Source organism: Myotis daubentonii, chromosome 16 (genome assembly GCF_963259705.1).
Source record: "Myotis daubentonii chromosome 16, mMyoDau2.1, whole genome shotgun sequence".
Taxonomy (NCBI): Eukaryota; Metazoa; Chordata; class Mammalia; order Chiroptera; family Vespertilionidae; genus Myotis; species Myotis daubentonii.
In genome coordinates, this window is record NC_081855.1 from 37,394,451 (window position 1) to 37,415,995 (window position 21,545).

At 41.1% G+C, this 21,545-nt stretch overlaps 1 protein-coding gene across 8 annotated transcripts in view; it reads right to left on the reverse strand.

Moving 5' to 3' along the window:
• The window catches only part of KANSL1 (KAT8 regulatory NSL complex subunit 1), a 168,794-nt gene that overhangs the window by 99,052 nt on the left and 48,197 nt on the right, over positions 1-21,545 (reverse strand). For all 8 annotated transcript variants that reach the window (XM_059669843.1, XM_059669844.1, XM_059669849.1 and 5 more), the window contains one exon: positions 19,551-20,919. In XM_059669843.1, the coding sequence (XP_059525826.1) occupies positions 19,551-20,836 (1,286 nt within the window). In that variant the 5' untranslated portion in view covers positions 20,837-20,919. The remainder of the gene's footprint in view (positions 1-19,550; positions 20,920-21,545) is intronic.

Genomic DNA, 21,545 nt, shown 5'->3' on the forward strand with positions numbered 1-21,545 from the left:
ACCAAACTTTGCCAATTCCTGTGGCTCTCTAAATGAACTCAATACAAAAATACATACTCAGATTCAGCATTCTTTCTAATCGTTTATGAAAATAAAATCACGTAAGTACATGTTCTCATGAACCTTTTATAAAGAGCCCTGAATTGCAGATACAGGTTTGCATATGCATAATTTGTATACGACAATTTGTTTTATTGAGAACACCATCTAGAAAGAACCTCTGCCCCAATAATATAGCTGAAGATAAATCCCACAGCAAAAGATAAATCCTAACAATGGAATTAACATTACATTAGTGTAGCTAATAATGATAATTTGCTTTTGTAGTCCCCTCCTCAACAAAGAAATGATAATAACACTGTACTTAACATTCTACCAGAAAAGAGAAAATATGAAGCCTCCGAGGCCAAATTTATTGCTAACTTGTGTCTTTTTCCATATAGGATGCATGGCACTTCTTCTAACTCCCCAAATTATTTAAAATTACAGTATATGTATGGCCCATATTAATGAATAAATAAAGTATCAAGATAAATACTAATTTGTTTAAAAGTTCACCAAGAGGTGGATATTTTTAAAATGCACTTCCAAATCTTAACAGTGGTAACAAAGTCAAACTCTGTAAGGTGGTAAAAAGAGAGAATCTGGCTAAAAATAGATCTTTTAGGACTGACAGGTACTACACAAATTCCATCAACCCATCCAAAAATCTGCTTCTTATATTTTGCTTTAAATCCACTCTACACACACACACAAAAAAGCCATTGTGGAGTGGTTTTGCATGAAAGTGAAAAACACTTTTCTTAATATGACTCTTGTAAACTCAAGAGTCCACTTTCACTTAATGTCATGTCCCAACTCACCCTCTATAGGCCCATCCCTTATCTCAAATACAGACACCACCACCTGACCTTTCCTATTTCCTAAAATTCTTTCAAAAACAAATCTACTGCCAACAAATTTTCTATTCTTAATTAAATAATGTAGCATCTATCACGGAAATAGTTCTAGATTCTCTAAACATTCATTAGACTTTTGAAAAGATAATAGCTATCCAGAAAAGTTATCTTCCTGAAGAACACTATGGTGCTATGATGAAAAACAAACACAGCCTTTTTAGCTCAGGACTAAGCAACTACTTAGGTCAGAACATTCATGCAATAAATAGCTCCATTAGATTTTTTTAAATTGAAAAAGCATAAATTGTCTAGCGAGCACAATTCACAAAACCCTTTCTATTACGAACCAGGAAATCTCTATATATAAAAGCCAAGCAACCTGAATGACCAGGACGACCAGTCGCTATGACACACACTGTGGCTGGCCAACCAGCCCAATGGGGGCGGGGCTGGCCTGCCAAACTCCCATGGCCCAATCCCTCCGCTGGCCTGGCCCCGATAGGAGGTGGGGCCACAAGCCAACCTCCCGCGGCCCCTCTCCCCGGCCGGCCGGACCCCCCACCCATGCCTGAACCCCACCCATGCAAATTCCTTTACCAGGCCTCGTGTGTGTGTGTGTGTGTGTGTGTGTGTGTGTGTGTGTATAAGAGCCTAATATGCTAATTGTCCCTCCAACCGTTTGACAGTTCTACCAGTCGCTATGTCGTGCATTGACCACCAGGGGGCGGGACGTTCCAACTGGTAGGTTAGCTTGCTGCAGGGGTCCAGCTGATCGGGGCTGGTCAAGACAGGCTGGACATGCCCTGGAGCCCTCTCACAGTTCATCCCCGGCCCCGATCGTGCACCAGTGTGGTCCCTCAGCCTGGCCTACACCTCTCACAATCAGGGACCCGTCCGGGGATGTCAGAGAGCCAGTTTCAGCCCGATCCCCGCAGGCCAGGCTGAGGGACCCCATCAGTGCCCTCGTGTGGTCCCTCCCCACCAGCCAACCTCCTGCGGTCCCTGCCCAGCCAGCACCGGGCCTCTAGTAGTAAATAATACTGTGTTACATAAAATTAAGAGTTACAAACATAGTAAACCTTGAAAGTTCTCAATACAAGAAAATAAAATTCTATAACTATTTATGGTGTCGATGTTAACTAGACTTACTGTGCTAGATCATTTAACAGTATAAAAATATCAAATCATTATATTATGCACCTGAAACTAATATAATGTAAGTCAATTATACCTCAATTAGAAAAAAACTTTTCTTAATCTTTAAGAGCTAACATAAAAGTTAAGCACAGTCACTCCTCTTAGGGAAATTCTTCTCCAACAAAAGGCCATACACTGACATCTCTTCTTGCCCCTCCTAGTTCCATCAATATTCTGCCAATTTCCCAAGATCAAAATCCAGTCCCATCACCAAGTTTCCTAAAGTGTGTTATCAATGAAATATGTTAGATGACTTGGAGTTAAAAATCCAGTACAACTTTGACTCTTATCCTAATAATCTTTAGCAGTCACTTGACCTCTCTGCACCTACATTTCTCATCTATAACTAATAAATCTGTGGTCATGTCCAGAGAGAGCTCTAAAATTCTCTATTATGTCAATCTTGTATCTGAACCTTTCTTCCCGTTTCATGTCCACTGCCCTGATTCCAAACTTTTATTCATAGAGTATTGCTTTTAAAGCCTTACCCTCCTCCAAACCGTCTTAAATCTCAGTCCATCCAAACCACACCACTATCAAAAACTATTATGAGCACTTCAATCATGCCATTCATGTTCATGATTGACCACTATTCTTAGATAAAATCCAAATGCACCAAATGGCATTCAAAAACAATGTGACCCTAACTTAGCCTTCTCCAACTTCATCTTCCATTTTATTGAAACTTTTCTCTCTGGCAGATAGCTCTCCTCTCTGCCAACACCAACATCCTCACCTGAGGTCCCTCATCCTTGGACCTGAAACAACCTATTTCCTTTTAGAAAGGTAAGTGACATCACTGATCCAAACGAAAGTGCCATCTCTTCTCAGGTATTCTGATCACCTTAGCCCATAGTAATCACTCCATCTTAAAGTTCAGCAATTAATGTCTCTACTATGTATCCAGTACTAAATATACACTGCATAATTCTAATGCTTCCTTTTCTACTTGAACGTGGTGAGGAAGAGGGATCAGTCACATAAATTATTCCTTGAAGGCAAGAATCAAGTTCTTAATTCTTTTTAAGTATTTCCATCATTTATTTTACTATCAGAGAAGTGTTTCCTTGCCCTTTGGGGCAAGGTTAATCTTGATGGTAGATGTTCCTGAAAGGCTAGTCTCCAAATAACTGAGTTACCTTGAAACTTTTTATACTTATTTTTTGCTAAGAGAATTCTGGATCTCATTTTCTGGAACTTCCACAGGGATACTTTCGACTACCTTCAATGATGATACATCTTAGTTTTCTACTCAGATTATCAGCGAAGGTAGCTTCTCTGATCACTGTTAAAGGACTATTAAAGGAATGTAAGCTCTTTGAATGCTGGTCTACTAGGAAACACCCAAATATGTCAGCCAATCTTAATGTTCATGGATAAAATTAAGGAAATTTAGTTCATCAATACTATCAACCTATTTACAATAAATCATGAAAGTGTAAATAATCTAACATTGCTTCGCACATTAAGTAAAAATGCTAACCTCCCACACCTAATAAAATGTAAAACCAAAACTCATATACTCTTGCAAATATCAAAGTCACCTCACAGTCTCAACTCTTGGGTCTGAGACCTACTTACTATCAACTTATCATTAAGAACAAATTGGGAAGACAATCATTGCACCAAGCAAACTTCCTGCAAATACAAAATTAGCCTTTCCACTTCTGTGAACACTTGAATTTGCATAAGAGATAAATTTCAAATACAGTTGGGTAGAAGCAAATGAGTCTTAAGCAAGCTTCACTCTGTTTTCATCTTACTGTGTATAGGGTGTGCCCAAATACTTGCTGGAAAAATCTGCTAGGGGAGTGCCAGTTCAAAAAGAAAAACATTTTCACCTAGTTGGAAATGTGGAGAAACAGTGGTTGCAGCAACCTGAGAAAACTCTCAAGATCTGAAGAGAATTGTTAAAGAAAAACTCCAGATCTTTTCATTCTAAAGAGTAAAATCCCCTGAAAAGCAACTAAATGAATCACTGAAGGATTCAACATTGTCAACTATGTATCTAAAAAGCAATCACTGAAATTCTGCTTTTATATTTGGCAGTGTCAAAAGGCAGCTGGTCCCTTATTTGTTCTATGTAAATTAACTTTACAATCTACGTATAATAATTTTTAACCAATTGTGTCTAAGAAACAGGAATAAAAAAGAGCTATTTATTTTTAAAATGAAAATTTTTTATTGTTTTTGCTTATCTGGGGGAAGAGAAGAGGATAACTGTTTTTCATATTTATTTCCAAAGCATAACATTATTAATAGAAATGGACACAGATCTGGTAAAGCCTTTGTCTTCACTTCTCACTACACCTCAGCCTCAGGGTCTATACTTTGTAACCTTACTTTCAGGTTTCTTCATTGCCATAAGTGGAACACAACAAAAATATAAAATAAAATAACAGTTACCACAATACAGGCACACACACTGTCACCAGGTTGCCTCATGAGAGAAACAGTGAGCAGACTGCTTCAGTTCTACTACTAACTCCCTGAGGGGACCCAGTTTGCAGACTCCCCATGGAAATGCAGGTAATATGAGCTACTCAAAGGGTCACCTGGCCACTCAGCATACCTCAGCAAAACAGACAGTATGCCTAACAGTGACAAAAGCCTTTCCCATCCCAGCCTGTGTCTCATCATTATTCAAAAAGGTATAAATAATATGTCTAAAATGAGGAATTTAAACCTAGGAAGATTAAAACACAAAACTAAAATTAACAATTCAATATTAGTCCAGAATCCTTTCTACTATATTGCTCCTGATTAGTACTAATCCCACAAAGGCTAAGAAAACCTCAAGTTCATCCTTCAGATTTGTCTGGTGATTATCAAATCAATAAAAATAAGATACTTAATGTTAATCAGAATCAGAGAGTGAAACAACACAAATTCATATAAGTGGGTAGAAACCAATCAGGAGAGTATTCTGCTATTTCATGCCTTTCAAGTTCTTAATTTCCAAAGCAATGTAACCAGATTTACAAGAGATTTCTTGAGGAAAATATTTTCATAAACACTAAATACATGGTTATGATTCATATATTAGCTGTAACCATAAGAGAAGACTAAAAAATAAAGAATATAAAAAAGAACACAAAATATTTTCACATCTTAAAATATTTCTTTTTCCAGCAACTGGGGAAATAAAAGCATTTTTCCACATAAGTTAAAATACAAATCATCCCTTTAGCATGTCAAAAATGTTTTTTCACTCATTTGATGGGGGGGGGGGGGGGGGTTACAAAATAGGTCACTTCTCTAGATTTACTACAGTAGAGGAAATCTATTTAACCTTCCCATCGCCCTTCCTGGTCAATGCCATGTCCATCAGTGTAAAATGCTGTCAAAGAGGCTTCTAAAAAGCTATGTGCCTTCAAGTTGCTGCATTTCTCCAAACAGAATCTTCCTCCTGACTTCTTCCCAAAAAGTTCCCAAAGAAAAACAAAAAGAGCAGTAACAAAGAAGTAGTTTTATCTTCACCTTGATCTCTAGCAAATTATTTAACACATCTATAGTCTTGGGATTCAAATGTAAAATGGTGATATCACTTCATCATATTTTAAAGGTTAAATAATGTAAACCACCTAATATAGAAGGTGTAATCAATACATATAAATTCCCATGGTTTTTTTTTCTTTCCTAAAAATCAATTTAGCTCCTTCGCAACCTATCTAAGTTATATTCTATGAAAGAAATGAGTAGCAGGGTACTACTTCAGGCTAAAGCAGGGGTGGGCAAACTTTTTGACTTGAGAGCCACAATGGGTTCTTAAACTGGACCGGAGGGCTGGAACAAAAGCATGGATGGAGTGTTTGTATGAACTAATATAAATTCAAAGTAAACATCATTACATAAAAGGGTACGGGTTGTTTTTTTTTCAGTAGTTTTATTCATTTCAAACGGGCCGGATCCAGCCCGCAGGCAGTAGTTTGCCCACGGCTGGGCTAAAGGATACAGACCATGTACCTTTCCTCAAAATACATTACCAAATTACTTAATATTACTATAAAGTCTCTTGAATATAATGTGAAATAACATATTTTATGTTTAGATTTCTTTTCATCAACCAAGTCTAAAGGATAATTTGATTGTTTTACTAATAGTGTTTATGCTCAGGCTGTGGGCGAAGAGCCTAGAGTAATACTTTGATTTCTTATATATTAGATTTATTAGCTGTGTGACATTTAGCAAGTTACTTAAACGTTTCATTCTTCAGTCGGAGTCTGTAAAACTAAGATACTATCTACCTCTTTGTATTATAAAATTAAATAAAATAATGCATGTATAGCATTCATAACACTGCCTACCTCAAAATATTCAACAAACGCAGGCTATTAGTTTTGCTCTATCAATATGTCTCAACTCTGTTGTCTGATTAGGCTAAGTTGGTTCAAATGTTGTCTCCTACCTCTACCAAATCAGTTCAGTTAAAATCCTCCTGGGACTCTGATCTCCCAGGTTTCACACTAAATCCCAAAGGTACTAAGCTCTATCTCTCCCAATTTCTATTTTCTCAGGATGCATCTTTCAAGTACCAGAAGCACAAACAGGAATCAATTAAAGAGTGAGCAAGAAAATGGTCACTACACTTATTCTATTAGACAAAAGTAAAACATGCATAAAAAAACTAGAGGCCCAGTGCATGAAATTCATGCACTCAGGGGGTTCCCTCAGTTCAGCCTGCGCCCTCGCGTAATTCGGGAGCCCTGGGGGGGAGGGGGGGATGCCCAACTGTTGGCTTAGGCCTGCTCACCCCCATCCCCTCGGGTCAGTCGGACATTCTTAGCGCTGCTGCATAGGCAGGAGAGGCTCCTGCCACAGTGGCTGCGCTTGCCAGCTGTGAGCCCTGGCTCAGGGCTTCTGGCTGAGCGGCACTCCCCCTGTGGGAGTGCACTGATCACCAGAGGCAGCTCCTTCATTGAGCATCTGCCCCTGGTGGTCAGTGCACGTGATAGTGACCGGTCGTTCCACCATTCAGTCAATTTGCATATTAGCCTTTTATTATATTCAATAATGTAGCCCTAACAGTTTGGCTCAGTGGATAGTGTCAGCCTATGGATTGAAGGGACCCCAATTCGATTCCGATCAAGGACACATGCCCGGGTTGCGGGCTCGATGCCCAGTGGGGACGTGTAGGAAGCAGCCAATAAATTATTAGCTCTCATTGCTGATGTTTCTCTCTCCCCTTCCCTCTCTGAAATCAATTTAAAAAAATATGAAATAAATATAAAAGAAAATGATTTAAGCCTGGCTGGCATAACTCAATGGTTAAGCACTGATCTATTAACCAGGTTATGGTCTATGAAATCAATAAAAATATATTATTTTTTTAAAAAGACACTTAATGCTCTCTTTACATTAAATATATGTGCATAATTTTAAATACACAATGGGAAATAGGAAAAAGACAATGAAACTAGTAGATATGAAAGCACATAACCTTAAGCATAAATTTCTGCCTAGCTTGCAAAATAATCTAGTCCATTTTGGTCTCTGTCTAGGAAGAGAAAAGAGAAACTAATGCAAATACTATTCATTTAAAATAGAATGTGGACCCAAGCTTTTCCTTTTCTAGTAAAACAATTTATTTTACCAAGATGATGGAATCTAATATGGTGCTCTGCAAATGACACTGAAACCTCTGGGTATACCAACAGCCAAAAATGTTTCAATGAAAATTAGTATATTCCCACTGCAAGTAATAACCTGCCCCATCTGCTCCTTCCCCATCTCAATACGTTCATTCAATTCAGTTACTCCTGCAAAAAATCTGGTAATCACCCATAATACCTCTTTCCTTCTTTCCACTGCATCACATCAATCACAGGTCCTAGTTACTCCACCTCCAATAACCAATTCTCTCACTTCCCTGCCAAAGGCCAAGTCCACCATTCAGAATCTCTTACCTGGGTTACCACAACAGCCTAGCTGATCTCCCAAAGTCCATATCCATTCCTTTCTTCACACATTAAGAGAGGGGTCTTTTAAAAATCCAATTATATGTATACCCTGTCAATGGCTTCACATTAAAAATTTAAACCTGAGCCCTGGCCAGGTGGCTCTGTTGATTGGAGCGTCCTCTCATACCCCAAAGTTTGCCAGTTCAATTCCCATCAGACTATATACCTAGGTTGTGGGTTTGATACCAGGTCAGGGTACATACAGGAGGCAACTGTTTGATGTCTGTCTATCTCTATCCCCTCCACCCCCGCTCCTCTCCCTTCCCCTTTCCTTTCTCTCTAAAAATCTATAAAGGTATCATTGGGTGAAGATTAAAAAGAAAAAAATTAAATCTGAGATGACCTACAAAGCCACCCATATCACCTGGCTTCTAGCTCCCTCCCTGGCCTTATTTCTCACCACTCTCCTTACACTTTGCTCTGTTCTTGAAAGTATCAAGCATCTCCCATTCTCAAGTCCTTAGCAAACATATGCTGTTTCTTCAATCTGTAACACACTCTTCTTCTTCACCACCAATTCCTTCTCTTCATTCAAATCTCAGTTTACATATTACTTCTTCAGGATACTTGTATGGCATCCCCACCCATTTTAATTAGATGTCCTATATGGACTCTCATAGCACTATGAACTTCATTTCTGTGGCACCCACAACCTTCATAAATATATCATTAATTATGGTATCACTTGTTTAAATAATATCTCTTTCTACCCTATATTCCCCCATGAGAGCAGGGCAGAGATTGTATTTCTTATTCACCACAGTATATACCTAGCACCTCAGCTCATAGTAAGAACCTAATACATCTGATAAATGAATTAATTCCAAAGTTTCCAATGTGTGTCTTTGAGGCCTCTGTACAAGACCACTACTCCCTCTTTTTATAGAGGATTACTTGAAAGTCTATTGTCTGATTTTTAACACTTGCTGTAACTTGTAAGGAATACAGAAACCTTCATTTTTAAGATACTAGTAAAGAACCCAGACTCTTATGAGCTATTAGGGTTATTTTAAAAACTGTACACTTATAACCTACCCAAGATTAAAACTTCAATCATCTATGATGATCCCTCTTTCACTGCCCCCATACATCTACTGTTAAGTCTTATTAAATCTGCTTCTGCATCATCTCTGGAATTTTCTCTTTTCCTTTTTACACTAGATTTATCACCCTTATTACTAGGTCTCTAAATAGCCCCACTCTAGCCACCAGGCCTTTTAGCCTCTGTGCTGTTTATGCTGTGCCTTCTTCCTATACCAACCTGCCTCAGTAGGCTACAACAAAAAGAAAACTTTCTATCAAAATCCTAGCCACCCTTCAAGGCTCATTTCTACTATCCTCTCTTTCTAATACCATCAACCAGCTGTAATAGGTTCCTATTTCATTTGTATCAACCAGCATTTACTTTATATCATTACTAGTGACCCGATGCATGGATTTGTGCACATTGAAAGGAAACTAATTAGAAGGTCGCCCTGAAGCCAACCTCCCGTGGTCCCTCTGGCAGGTGGGGTCCCTTGGCCTGGCCTGTGGGGATTGAGCTGAAACCAGCTCTCCGACATCCCCCGAGGGGTCCTGGGGTGCGAGAGGGCACTCTGCAAAGTTGCTGTCATACAGGGTGTCGACTGCAAATGCAAGTGTGCATTAAACCAGATTCGGGTCCAACAATGCCCCAGCAACAACATAACCCACAGCCGAAGGTAGAATCACACTGCCCAGCAAGAAATCAGGCTCCCTCCTCTCTGGTTTCGGGGTGCATCACCGGAGAACTGCCGCTGCCAAGTCTCTGCAGCTCAGCAGCTCCTGCGTTAAGCATCTGCCCCCGATGGTCAGTGAGGGTCATAGCGACTGGTAAGATAGACACTTAGCATATTGCCTTTTATATATATAGAAGACTAGAGGCCTGGTGCATGAAATTTGTGCACTTGGGGGAGGGGTGTCCCTCAGCCCAGCCTGCCCCCTCTCACAGACTGGGAGCCCTCAGGGGATGTCCTACTGACGGGGAGCGGGCCTCAGCCACAGTCTGGCCTCCCTCTGCAGGAGGTGACCAGGTTGATCAGGGGAAGGCGCCAGCCCCATCACCCCACTGTTGCTGCCACTGCCACAGTCACCAAGGTGTTTTCATCAACACAGACTCCAGTCCCTTCACCACAAAAAAATGACAACTTTCTTTAGGCATTTTCAAGATGTGTCTTTCATAGGATATGACATTTCTTTATTTTTTTTTTTTTATCCTCACCTGAGGATGTTTCAATTGATTTTTAGAGAGCTTGGAAAAGAGAGGGAAAGACAGAGAGAAACATCAATGTGAGAGGGACACTGCGATTAGTTGCCTCTGCATGAACCCTGACCTGGGCCCTAACCAGGGAGGAGCCTGCAACCTAGGTACATGCCCTTTATCAGAATCGAACCTGGACCCTGGGGTTGGCAGGCCGAGGCTCTAGCCACTGAGCCAAACCGGCTAGGGCAGGATATGACATTGCTTAGCCCCTCCAGCAGTAGACCTTAGTTTTTCCCTCCAGGAGTGTGGTGGAAAAACCCTAGGTCACCTACCTTCTTGGCTTCTTATTACCCAAATTACCAAGAACACTGCGAGTGGTGGCGTACAGGGAGCTTAGCCAATGAGCTGTCAGAAAAGGTGTTTCCTCTGCAGCTCATGCGCAGAGGACCCCCCACGCGTTGTGTCTGCAGCCCTCCCTCCCTCCACGGCCAGGGCACGAGACACTATGGGCGCCACCATCTTTGTGTCAGAGTGACGGTTAACTTGCATATTACCTTTTTATTAGATTAGATGTGCCAGGTACTAAGTATTCATCTTTGTCTTACCATATCTCCACTCCACATCAAAACTTTAAACTTCTTGAGAACAAAGACTCAGTTTATTTACCTATGGCAGCTCCTGTGTCTCACACATTTGCTCATTCAGCAAGTACTTATTACATGACTACTTAAACACTAATCATAAAAGAATACTTAAAACTCAACTTTTGTTTAGGCAACAAAAAACATTTGTAACAATTAGATCTGCAGCAAGTAGGTAACCCAAATTTCTGTTGCCCAACTTCCTTCTGAATCACAAAAGCAGCACCAAGAATAATTCTCATTATTGAAATATATAAAGAAGCACCAAGAATAATTCTCTTTATTAACATATATATATTCTCAGGAAAAAAGGGGGACAGGGAAAAGGGAGTAAATACAAAAGTTCCTGTTTCTGCCACTGGATGTCATAGGCAGGCTAACAGAAAAACAAAGGGCATTAAATCAAAGGTGTTCACAAAATGAAAGTTTACTCAGCTCTGAAGTAACTTGTATAAGAACACAAGGGAATTAGTTTCACATATGTACCCCACACACAGAGAAATACAATAATCCCTTTATGGACAGCAACAAAAAAACCTAAGGCATTAAAAGAATCAAAGCTCTGAGTCACAAGCCAAGAAAGCGGTTTTGTTTCAAGTTACCTCAGTGACTTATAGAGACTTTTGCCATCAATGTTATTTAAAGATATAGTAGCACAATTCAAAGTACTTTGAGCCCTAGAGGTCATCTAGGTCAGTTCTCTTATTTTTATTAGAAAAGTGATTACATGGTTAGCCCTGGTCTTTAAAACACCTCCCCTCTAGCCACCAAAGCCCCATGCCTTTTAGCCTCTGTCCTGTTTATGCTGTGCCTGTACTAACCTACCTCAGTAGGTCACAACCAAAAGAAAACTTTGTATCGAAATCCTAGCCACCCTTAGATCTTAGGTCCTGGCTAATATTTCTTTCTCTCACTACATCATTCTGTGAAAAGATAAATAGGGAAATAAGCACAAATCAAAATGACTTTGGCAACATCATCTGTGTATACTTAATAAATTCAAGTAGAAGCTACAACACAACGCATTCCAGAGTACCAACCGAAAGAGCAAAATCTACAAACATACTAGTAATTCATTGTATCTGGAAGTCTTCATTAACAACTCCAAGAGTGTGAAATTCCACAAAAGTAAAGAGTCAATACAATCAAGATAACCCAAAATTCAAATAACTTTAGTGTCATTAAACTGAGCATCTAGTTTAATTTTTACCCAACCCTGATGTGGACATTAGAAGGCTACTTGACAAATAAAACATAGGTTAGAATAAATTAAAGCAGAAGAAGTAAAACCATGAAAATAAAGTAAGAACTAGGAGAACAAAATGAAGCCAAGAATGAGGCTTTTAAAAAGTACAATAAGCTTGGCTCTAAAGTTCTAAAAGCCAACAGGAAAATAGAAACTTTGTGAACAACACAAATCACAACATCCAGGTAATAAAAACAGACTTAAAAGCTTAGGGAAAAATACAAGTACTCTTATTTGCACGTCTTTCTCCCCGAGGTCCTTATAGAGAAGGCATTGTATAATATATACTTAATATATAAAACACATTTCAATAGTCACAATGAAATGTTTTATGGGATGAATTTTATGCTAACCACCAAGATAAGCCTATTTTAACAGTTCAGTAAGAAAAAATTTTTTTTAGGGAAAAGAGGTCTACATTAATGTCCAGGTACCCAGAATACTGATCTACCTGAAAAAAATATTTTCTTAACAGCAAGTACTTATCATAGACAGACCAAGAAAATAAAAACCAAATTCAGGAATTCATGACAAAATAACAGGACAAAACTCTTAGGAGGAAAAGAAAAAGTGGAATATAAAGATAAACCAAAGTTTAGATGAGAGCGCATGCACAAGCACACACTCAAGAGTATATTACATACATAGGAGATAAATAAATGCTTTTGTTTCTACTTCTACAATTAAGAATTAAACATTAGCCCTGGCCGGGTTGCTCAGTTGGTTGGAGCATCGTCCCATACACCAAAAGGTTGCAGGTTGAATTCCCCATCAGGGCACATATTGCAACTTTAATCTTCAGTCAAGGCGTGTATGAGAAGCAACCAGTAGATGTACACTGAATGGCTAGATTATTATGACCGGCCAGATTATTATGACCACCCCATCAGTACTTCGTTGGGCCACCTTTTGCCTTCCATACTGCAGCAATTCTTCTTGGCATTGACTCCACGAGATGTTGAAAGGTGATGCAAGGAATCGGACACCATGCCTAATGAACAGCACTGTCCAGTTCTGTGAGATTTGATGGTTGTGGAACCAGCTGCCTGATGGCTCTTTTAACTTCGCCCCACAAATGCTCAATTGGATTGAGATCTGGTGATTGTGGGGGCCACCGAAGCAAGGTAAAGTCTCCCTCATGTTCTTGAAACCACTCCTGCACAATACGAGCACCGTGGCATGGCGCATTGTCTTGTTGGAAGAAGCCATCTCTATTGGGACACGCCATCAACATGATAGGATGAACTTGATCAGCAACTATACTTAGGTATGTTGTGCTACTCAGACGTTTATCATGATCTGGCCCTCTAGCAACCTGAGCAGGAAATTATAGCTAATTTGCCTACAAACGTCAGGTGGTCATAATAATCTGGCCACTCAGTGTATATCTCTGCCTCTGTCTCTCCCTTCAAAATCAATAAACATATCCTCAGGTGAGGCTTTAAAAAATTTTTTTAAACATTAAGGTATTTATTAAAACACAGCTTTCTTGTTAGTTCCTTGATTTTCACATTAGTAGTGACATGTACCAAGACAATTACATAATACATTTTAGAAAGATTTCCCCAAAAAAGCTTAAAATAGAAAGGCAACAGGTTTAAACTAAACATAAAATCAGTTAACCAAAAATATTAATCAGCCCCGGCCAGTTTGATAAGTTTGACTCATAGACCGAAGGGTCTCGGGTTCAATTCCTGGTCAAGGGCATGCACCTTGGTTGCAGGTTCAAATCCCAGCCCCAGTGCGGTAGGCAACCAATCAAAGTGTCTCTCATCAATGTTTCTCTCTCCCCTCCTCCCTACCTTACATTCTTTCAAAAAAAATTCAATGGAAAAACTATCCTCAGGTGAGGATTTTAAAATATATATATATATATATTAAGAAAAAGGAATTTTTCTAAAACGCCCTGTCTAGTAATACAGAATTTACTATTTGTAAAGTATAATCCTATCTAATAAAAGAGAAACATGGTAATTGGCGTACGACCGATACCCTTTTCATTGGCTAATCAGCGAGATATGCAAATTAACTGTCAGCCAAGATGGCGGCCGGCAGCCAGGCAGCTTGAAACTAACATGAGGCTTGGTTGCCTCAGTGACGGAGGAAACCAATGTTCCCCACATGCAGCTGCCTCTGAGCTGGCAGTTTAAGAAACTCTGTAACAAATACGCCCAACTTCAGCCAGCAGATTGGCAACATTGTAAGCAAAGGCCAGAAACCTCCTTTCAGCTGGAGGCCTAAGAGCTGGAGCCAAGCCTCAAGCTAAAGCTGGCCCAGAATTAAAAAAAAAAAAAAAGGAAAAAAGGAGCGGTTGGGAGCTTCAGTCACCCCCAGCCTGAAAACAGCCCTCAGCCCCTCACCCAGACTGGCCAGGCACCCCAGTGGGGACCCCCACCCTGATCCAGAACACCCTTCAGGGCAAACCAGCCAGCCCCACCCATGCACCAGGCCTCTACCCTATAGAGTAAAAGGGTAATATGCCTCCCGGCACTGGAATCAGCATGACAGGGGGCAGCACCCAAACCCCCTGATCACCCTGTGGCTCTGTGTGTGACAGGGGGCGGGGACACAACCTCCCTATCCGCCCTGCTCTGTGCCTGATAGGGGGGAGCTCCCCCCCCCCCCACGGGCCCTGCTCTGTGTGTGACGGGGTAGAGCCATAACCTCCCCATCAGCCCTGCCCTGAGTGTGAGAGTGGCGGCGCCCCAACCCCCGATCCGCCCTGCTCTGTGGGTGATAGAGGGCAGCACCCCAACCCCCTGATGGGCCCTGCTCTGTGCGTGACAGGGTACAGAGCCCCAACCCCCCTGATGGGCCCTGCTCTGTGTGTGACAGGGGGTTGCTCCACAACCTCCCCATCGACCCTGCCTTGAGTGTGACAGGGGGCGGCGCCCCAACTCCCCAATCAGCCCTGCTCTGAGCCCGACCAGGGGCTGCACCTAGGGATTGGGCCTGCCCTCTGCCACCCGGGAGCAGGCCTAAGCCAGCAGGTCGTTATCTCCCGAGGGGTCCCAGACTGCTAGAGGGCACAGGCCAGGCTGAGGGACCCCCCCTCCCCCCCCGAGTGCACAAATTTTTGTGCACCGGGCCTCTAGTACTATATAATAAAAGGCTAATATGCAAACAGACCGAACAGCAGAACAACCGATTGCTATGACGTGCACTGATCACCAGGGGGTGTGCGCTGGAACATGGCGAGAATGAGGCAGAGCGCAGAACATGGCAGGCATCAGCTGCAGTGGGGGCGCCAGACCAAGGTAGGTGCCGATCGCTGTCATTGGGGCGGGCCTCTGCTGGTTACTGAAAATTCTTTGCTCCCATGCACCGCACTCCCACCTGGCGCTTTCACCTGCTGCCAGCGCCAGAGCCAGAGCCACTGCTCACACACGCTATTGGTGCCCCGCGCTGGCTCTGATCCTCAGTGCTGTCAGCAGGTGCAAGCAGCAGTTGCCGGCCTCAGAGCTTCTCCACCTCCCCCTGCTCCTGAGGGGCAATCGGAGTTGACAGTCACCTCTCGCACCTGCTGCCGGTGATGGCCCCGTTTGCAACCACTGCCAGCACCAGCCCCAATCGCACCGCACCATCAGTCAGTGGGTGCAAGCAGGGCCAGCACCATCAGCATGTGGGAGTGGCAGTGGCGGGAGTGGGGCTGCCAGCAGACAGGGGACCAGGGGCCACGGTGGGAGGGGCTGGGTGGGGGTGCAGAGGATTGGCCAAGACCCACCCCTGTGCCCACTGCAACCTCATGGGCCAGAGTTCCTTTCAAGGTGCACGAATTCCTGCACTGGGCCCCTAGTACAATGATAAACAATTTGCCAAAAACTCAACATATAAAAATCAATCATTCTGCTACTGCTAGCATGTGTCTATGACAGTGATGGTGAACCTTTTGAGCTTGGCATGTCAGCATTTTGAAAAACCCTAACTTAACTCTGGTGCTGTGTCACATGTAGAAATTCTTTTATATTTGCAACCATAGTAAAACAAAGACTTATATTTTTGATATTTATTTTATATATTTAAATGCCATTTAACAAAAATCAACCAAAAAAAAAATGAGTTTGCGTGTCACCTGACACGCGTATCGTAGGTTCACCATCACTGGTCTAGGACTTAGTTTTTCCTCTTAAGAGTTAGAAAAGAAAAAACAAATGAATTCTTAGTGAAGGCTTGCAATTTTCACAGAACCATCCACATATAATTTATAAGCAGCATTATTTCAAAACATTTCATTTCAACACTATCCTGTACTAAATATTTTCATCATGGCTGAAAATGTTTAGTACAGGAGCAACTTTATCTCTGGCAGAAGTACTTCAGTAAAGGAGTGAAATATTAGACAGACTACCAGAAAGGGAAAACAAGTTTAAACTCACCAGTTTTATTTATTCTAGGACTCAAGAATTCTAAATGTGGTTATGGGATTTGGAATGGACTACTAGATCACTAAGAAAAGGCTTCTCAGCATCCAAAGACTTTCCCTTTTTTTCTTTTTTAATCAAAGCAATATCTCCATTCTCACTGTCTGGCCAATTACTGAAAAATCTTTAAAACACTCAGATGGTCAACAAACACCTGCCTACCACCTTGACTGGGTAGCTGAGTTGGTTAGAGCGGCCTCCCAATACAAGGTTGGTTGCAGGTTCAATTCCTGGTCAGGGCACATACAAGAATCAATCAATGAATGCATAATTAAGTGGAACAACAAATCAATCTCAATCAATCAATCTCTTTCTCTCTCTACATATATATATGTATAATTAAAAGATAAATAAAACACCTGGCTAGATACTTGCATTAGGAGTCAATCTGTTGGCCTTGCTCAACAAGATCTTTGAAGTAGTGGTGTATTGGTGCTTTTAATTTTGATTCAATTACATACAAATGTACAAAAGTATATTTACTTCACAGTATCTTTAGTTCTCCATATTTTTCTTACTTAAATTTTAAGTGGGTTCAACTGATCCCTAAAATATCTGTGAACTGTCCTTGCACTTCACACTCTTCCAAATCAACAAACCATTCATTATATGAGAAGGCCCAGAACTAAGTAGTGAGTGAAGAGACTAAGGTCTTTTCAAATCACGAGATTATCCCATGGAATAAAAAAAGTTCTCTCTTAGTTATTTTTATTTCCCTGGATTAGAGTTACCCACATTACCAAAACTTAAAAACTTTTTCAATACAAGGTATACTGAAAACAGTAAGCTTCTAGATTATTTTCTCAAATACACAAAACAAGCACATGTAAGTAATATGCTTCAACTACAGTATTTGTTACATGAAATTACTCTAAAACACACAAAAATTCAACATTAAGATTTTTTTAACATATTTTTGTTGATTTCTGAGAGAGGAAGAGAGGAGAGAATAAAACATCAATGATGAATCATTGATTGGCTGCCTCCTGCATGCCCCCTTACTGGGGATCAAGCCTGCAACCCAGGCATTTGCCCTTGACCGGAATCAAACCAGGGACCCTTCAGTCCGCAGATTGACACGCTATCCATTGAGCCAAACTGGATAGGCTAACATTAAGATTTTTTTTGAAGCAATGGTTTATGCAGCAAAGTCAGTACGGATAATGCCACAAATACTCACAAGGTGATGTAAACTAGTAATCCATTTAAGAAAAAAGGAAATTTACTTAAACTTAAAAGTACAGCTGCCTCAATTAAGTCTCCAGTGAAAATCCTAGTTACCTTTTTACTACAGGCAAGGAAAAAAATTATTCCAACATAGCCACCTATTTGAGCCTTCTCTAGTAATCCAACCTTTACAAAATCCCTGCCCAAAGTAGAAATGAGAGAGGATTTGCTAGTCAACTATCCTGCCCATCTTTTCCAAATTATCATGTTTTCCTTTTTCACAAGTTTAGCACTTTTAAGTAGATAAAATATGAACTGATTGCCCTGGCCAGGTGGCTCAGTTGGTTGGAGTGTTGTCCTGTACACCAAGAGGTTGCCGGTGCGATTCCTGGTCAGGACACATACCAAGGTTATAAGCTCAATCCCTGGTTGGGGTGCATATGGGAAGCAACTGACCGATGTTTCTCTCTCACATGAATGTTTGTTTCTCTCTCTCATCAATAAAAACATATCCTTGATTGAGAACTAAAAAAAAAAAAAGTAGACTGATTTATGTGTTTTTTTTAAATATTTTATTGATTTTTACAGAGGAAGAGAGAGGGATAGAGAGTTAGAAACATCGATGAGAAACATCGATCAGCTGCCTCCTGCACACCCCCCTCTGGGGATGTGCCCGCAACCAAGGTACATGCCCTTGACCGGAATCGAACCTGGGACCCTTCAGTCCGCAGGCCAACGCTCTATCCACTGAGCCAAACCGGTTAGGGCATAGACCAGCTGTGGGCAAACTACGGCCCGCTTGAAATGAATAAAACTAAAAAAAAAAAAAGACCGTACCCTTTTATGTAATGATGTTTACTTTGAATTTATATTAGTTCACACAAACACTCCATCCATGCTTTTGTTCCAGCCCTCCGGTCCAGTTTAAGAACCCATTGTGGCCCTCGAGTCAAAAAGTTTGCCCACCCCTGGCATAGACTGATTTATCTTTAAGGAGATATATTTATATACTGTACTTCCTTGTTAATCCCTAAGGAGCCAAATGCAGAATTAGGAGCGAAGTATATGAACTCCACCACACCAACTGAGTGCCACTCAAAGCTTATGCAGAATTTTCTTCAAACAAACAGATTTGGAAACACCAATAAGAATTTATCCCAAATAAGCTAATACATTTAACTTAGCTGAGAGAAAATAAAATCCAAATCTGACAAAGATGGGCTATTTTAGGTAGAGACAAGTTGTGAAAAAGTGAATTGTGCTTAAATGTAACCTATAAAATACTCAGAGCATTTTCTGAATATTAGTCCTTAAAAAGGAGAGGAAACCGCAAGTGTTAAAAGTGAAGACGGGGTACATTCTCGACTGAAAGCTCAATTAAACCAACTATAAACTCCAGCAAAGTGAACTAGGTCAACGAAATTTCTGTCCCCATCTACTAGAAGCAACAAATTCTGAAGTCAAGTCATAGAAACTTATAAAAATAACATGTCCAGCTTCAAAAAAAAATCTATTCACTCAAAGAATAAGTACAGTTTTACAAATAGATGTCTGTTTTTAATAAATTAGATTTTAAAAATAAATTAGCAGCTTTTAGCCTACAGCAACTATACCAGAAATATCTTCCATTTCGTCACTAACAAGTATATGCATTCACCTACCTAAAATTAGAAAAAAGACAAATGGAATCTAGGTATTTATAAACAAAGAATCCCATTCTCCCCATGATGGGAATTCACCAAGTCTTTCTCCTGTGTTCCCTCTCTCAAGAATGTCATTATGCATGGGTTCTACTCACAGAGGTATGTGACGCTGCCCAGGGTCAGCTCTGGTCAGTTCTTCCTCTTCAATATCAGACTCTCCTCCTGAACTACTGTCAGTGACATCCGAGTCAAATGCTTGTTCACTGCACCTCAAGCTGGCTATACCACTAGCTGTAAATCTCTCCAATTCTTCTGAAATGGAATCACTTTTCAGGAAGTTACTAAGTCCTTCTGAAGTGGTGGTCTCACTGGCAGCTTTTCTCAATGCAGCTTCAGCCTTTCGAGTCAGCATCAACTGGCTTCGGGGCCTCAGGGATTCCAAGTTTGGCAGTTTGCTCAAAGTTTTCTCTAAAAATCCGCCCAGCTGATGCTGAATGTGCCTCTCCACCTGCTTGGCTTGCACAACCTGTAAGCGCTTCTGTAATCTGCGGGCACGATTTTCAATATCAGCCTGCCGTCGTAGTAAAGCTGTTATCCTTGTGTCAGAATCTAAAGCACTAAAAAGAATGGAAGACAGGGGAGACTTTTTACCCTCTAACTTGATGCCCCCCAAGTTAGAACTGGAGTCTGTGCCAGGTGATAACCTACTGCTTCCTTGAAGTGCTGGCTGTTCCATGGAATTTACAGAAGATTTGTTTGCAGTGCTATTATTGCTAAATATAGTTGTGTGTTCTACATCAAGGCTTCTATGTGGAAGAGTGCAATTGGTCATACCCCCCTTCAAGTCCCCTGATTCAGATGCCACCATTTCATCACCCCCCTGAGAAGATGAAGTAAGAGTTCGTTTTCCCCCATTGAGGGAACTGGAATTGTCATGATCAGAATGTGTTGAACTTTTAGTCAATTTCTTAGCCAACCCATTTACAGGTGCTTGTGGCAGAGCTGTTTGACCACTCGTATTCATGCTTCTAAGATTTTCTAAGGAAAACTCCAAAACTGGCTGTCTCCCCAACAGCTCAGCTCGGAGTTCATAGGACTGAGATAAGAAAGGGTGAGATTTAAGGACTGTCTGCTTGCTGAAGACACCTTGCAATTTCAACGATTCCTTCGAGGAAACAGGTGTTACATCGGAGCAGAGATAAGACGCCACCAATGGTTGCAGCTTTCCCAAATCTTCCTTAGGATTATTTCGAAAGTCTAGACTGGGATCCTCTGCAGCAATGGCTTTTCTTTTGGTTCCGTTGGCAGCAATAAGGATGTTGGCGTTGCCGTTGTTTTCGGCACTGCCAGGGGACAAAGTGGAGGATGGGGGAGCCAGTTTGAACCGGATATGGTGTGCTTCAGCTGCTGCGTCAGTGAGAGCGGGCGCCATCGCAGCCATTCAGCACAGAGAGACAGGAAGTCCAGCCTCTCCCGGTGCCGAGGCCAGCTCCACGGCCCCTTTCTGCCTCCCCAGAGAACAGACTAAAAAAAAAAAGAACAAAAGGAAGTTAGAAATACAAGCATAATAGACAACATTTTTCATACAAATACTACTTGAGGCTATAATCCAAACTCTGCCTCCAGTCACATTCACTCTGGAGACCTGAATATCCTTCATCAGGGGAAGGAGGGGGAGGGGGGAGGGAGGGAAGGAGGGAAGGAAAGAAGGAGGGAGAGAGAGAGAGAGCACATACACTCTTCTGTACAAGAGAAAGAATTCCACTTTTTTTGGTCACTTGTTACCACGGATTCAAAGTAGCTAAAACAGAAGTTCTACACTGAGAGAATCACAGATTATTAAAGTCAAATCACCTTCATTTAAGAGAAAAATCTCTTTAAACTTCTTAAAATGAGTGCATTTAAAGCAAATGAAGCAAACTAAACATCTAGCAATTAAACAGAAAAGAATTAGTAAGAACTCCCCATCCCACCAAAAAGTTCATATGCCAAATGTCATAGATCTGTGTATTTTTCTGGCCAAACAATCCAGTGTTCAGCAGCTTCTCACATCTCAGCAAGACAGCTCAAACTACAAGCTTAACTGGATCACACTTGTCAGCTTTCTTTATTGTCCTCAGTACAACCTACCTCTCAAATTAACTGCCCAA